Source organism: Microtus ochrogaster, chromosome 18 (genome assembly GCF_000317375.1).
Source record: "Microtus ochrogaster isolate Prairie Vole_2 chromosome 18, MicOch1.0, whole genome shotgun sequence".
NCBI lineage: Eukaryota > Metazoa > Chordata > Mammalia > Rodentia > Cricetidae > Microtus > Microtus ochrogaster.
The window spans coordinates 6,988,459-6,991,890 of NC_022020.1; the positions used below are offsets into that span (position 1 = coordinate 6,988,459).

The following is a 3,432-nucleotide window of genomic DNA, read 5'->3' on the forward strand; positions in this document are numbered from 1 at the left end:
ACTTGTGTATGCATGCATGTGCTGAGCAGAAGTACCATCCACCTTCTTCATGTATGTATATGTATATGTTCATGTGTGAGCAGGTGCCACGTGTGTGCAAGTGTGTGTAGCTGCTAGAGAACAATTTCAGCTATTGTCTACCTCCTTTGAGACAGGAGCTCACCAGTTAGGCTAGACGTCCTGGCAGGAGTCCTTGGGGATCCTCGTGCCCCCACTGCACATGTGCTAGGATTACAAACTCATGCCAGGCTTTGAGAACATTTCTTTCTTACCTTAGTGTCCTTGGCCTTGCTATGGTGTTCAAAACTTAACTTTGCATTTTTTTTGTTTTCTCTGGAAATTTATTAAAGTTTCCATCTTAGTCAGGTTCTGTCGCCACTGACGTCTCGCCTGGGCACAGCTGCAACACCATGTTAATCGATGTGTCTCTTGCACATCCCTGGAAGCTGTGAGTCCTGCGTGATGCTCCATGTGCTCCATGTATCCTCATTAAAACAAAACCAACTTGTCTGATTTATTGTAGGTGTCCTATAGGGCTAAGCACACCGGCAGTCTGAAGATTGTCGCTCAGATGGCTGCTGTTTGGATACTGGCTTTCTTGGTAAATGGCCCGATGATTCTAGTTTCAAACTCTTGGAAGAGCAACAGCACCGTCACAAACGAATGTGAGCCTGGCTTTGTTTCAAAGTGGTACATACTTGCCATTACAACATTCTTGGAATTCCTGGTCCCTGTCATTTCAGTGGCCTATTTCAATGTGCAAATTTATTGGAGTCTGTGGAAGCGTGGGAGTCTGAATAGGTGTTGCAGCCATGTGGGGTTCATCCCCACCTCTTCCAGTGACTCTGGGCACTTACCCAGAGCTGGGGGTGTTTCCAGGACACCTCTTCCTGCATCGAAGGAATCAGCCACATCTCTTCATTCAAAATGTCCTCGAAGAAAGAGCAGTCTTCTGGTATCTTTAAGAACTCACACGAATAGCAATGTCTTCAAAGTGGGTTCCCTCTCGCAATCTGAAGCCTCAGCGCTTCACCGAAGGGAGCATACGGAACTTCTCCGAGGCAGGAAGTTAGCCAGGTCTCTGGCCATCCTGCTGGGTGCTTTTGCCATCTGCTGGGCTCCATACTGTCTGTCCACAATTGTTCTTTCTGCTTATGCTGAAGAGGAACGCCCCAAATCAATTTGGTACACCATTGCCTTTTGGCTGCAATGGTTCAATTCTTTTGTAAATCCCTTTTTGTACCCCTTATGTCACAGAAGTTTTCAGAAAGCTTTCTGGAAAATATTTTGTGTGAAAAGGCAACATGCACCATCCCAGAACCAGTCCATATCTTCTTGAGGACAATAGCATCACTTCTGTCAGTTTCAGTCTCTGTGTCATCTGAAGAGATGTGAGCTCCCATCTCGCTCTATATTCTCTGACAAACAATGCATAAAATATAATGTTTGAAAACTTTAATAAAACTCTCCATTGGAAACACTACTCTAGTCAACAGCAGTGTAGTGAATGTGGCAAATTCATGGCTGTAAAAATACTGATATTTTCCTCAGTTTTCACCTCCTCCTCCCTGTTTTGTGGATCTTCCTAGAGCATTGATTGTGAAACTCCTGTGTTCTTTCTGTGTTCAGTATTTCCTTCAGTAGTGTCAGTTTCTCTTTGTGTGTGTATGTGTGTGCAGGTGCCTTCAGAGGCCACAAGATAGTGCCAGATCTCCCGAAGCTGGAGTTACAGAAGTTCTCAGTCACAGAACACGGTGATGGTAACTAAACAGGTCATCTGCAAGAGCAGTAAGAGCTCTCAATTGCCGAGTCACTGCCCCAGCAAACAGTTTCTGTCTTCTATTTTCTAGTCACGCAAATGTGTCCATTCCGTCAAGAAGCACCAGGTAAGCAGGTCTATGCAAGGGGTTGGAGCTCTGGTCAGAGGGTGGGCACATCCAGGCTGGAGTTGGCAAAACCAGGGTTGGCATTACCCACCCCAGGTTAGCATATCGGTGTTTCTAGGTCTTACTTTCATATCCCAATAGGGAGGAGACATAGTGTGGTCAAACAGGGTAGTCACTCAAGTTTGGAAGGTCAGCTTGTCCTATGTTGACAGAAGTTTCTGTCCCACCTGGTCCTGCTGCCTTTCAGTCCCAAAGAAACACACAGAGGTCTACATTAATTATAAACTGGTCGACCTATTAGCTCAGGCTTCTTATTAACTCTTTCTTTTTGTTTTTTTAAAGATTTATTTATTATGTACACAACATTCTGCCTCCATGTATGCTGACACGCCAGAAGAGGGCGCCAGATCTCATTACAGATGGTTGTGACCCTGACCCACTATGTGGTTTCTGGGAATTGAACTCACGACCTGTGGAAGAACAGCCAGTCCTCTTAACCAATTTGCCCATTATTCTTGTCTGTGTTAGCCATGTGGTTTGGCACCTTTCATCAGCAAGGCAGTGACATCTTGCTTCCTCTATGTCTGGATGACGACTGCAGACTCATCCTTTCCTCATCCCAGAATTCTCCTGTTCTTGTCACCCTGCCTCTACTTCCTGCCTGGTTGCCCTGCCTATACTTCCTGCCTGGCTACTGGCCAATCAACATTTTATTAAAATACTAGTGGCAGGGTACAGACCATTGTACCCCAGCAGTCCTAGTTTTTTCCTATTTTTGCCTTCTTTTTCTGACTTTGATATCACCTAAAACTTAGCCTTCCTCTCTCACCCATATTTTCTCAGCAGGATGAGTGAATGAACTGACCATATAGTCAAACTACACTGGCTGTGCATTTACACAACCAGTTTTTAAAAATTAAAAAAATTATGTGTATGGGTATTTTGCCTTCATATAAGTCTGCAACATGTGTGTACCTAGTGTCAGTGGAGGCCAGAAGTGGGTTCAGATGCCATCATGTTAGTGCTGGAAACCAAACCTGGATCCTCTGAGAAAGCAGCCAGACTCCTGACTGCTGAGACATCCCTCTAGTCTCAAGATGCCAGTAACTAGTAGTAAAATATTCTTGTATTTATTTAATGTCAGAGCTCAGTGTGTTTCGTTTACTGTGCACTGAATGTAGATTAACTTTAGCGACGAACCATATTTCATTATTTTTACCATATTTTGTCCTCTTTTACTATTTTCTATTTTTGAGACATGATGTTATTACATGATTTACGGTAGCCTGGAACTTGTGACTCCCTGACTTTGTTTCAGAGTGCTAGGATATAGGCGCAGCTCCTGTCCCTGATAAACTGACATGCTAGGACACAGACGCGGTCACTGTGATGGACTGACATGCTGGGATAGAGGCGCAGCCACTGCCCCTTTTGAACAAACCTTTCTTCCCTCTCAGCATGTTATGCTGGGGTTGTCATCAAGTTTTGTTTCGTCATTGTTAACTCTGTCACCTCTATAAGATATATCAGGCCGGGCGGTGGTGGC

General features: G+C 44.6%; 1 protein-coding gene across 1 annotated transcript in view; it reads left to right on the plus strand.

Annotated features, from left to right (window-relative positions):
• The window catches only part of Hrh4 (histamine receptor H4), a 15,497-nt gene extending 14,158 nt beyond the window's left edge, over positions 1–1,339 (plus strand). Inside the window, exon 3 of the mRNA XM_005355794.1 lies at positions 524–1,339. Within this exon, the coding sequence (XP_005355851.1) occupies positions 524–1,339 (816 nt within the window). The remainder of the gene's footprint in view (positions 1–523) is intronic.
• Positions 1,340–3,432: the final 2,093 nt, after the last annotated feature.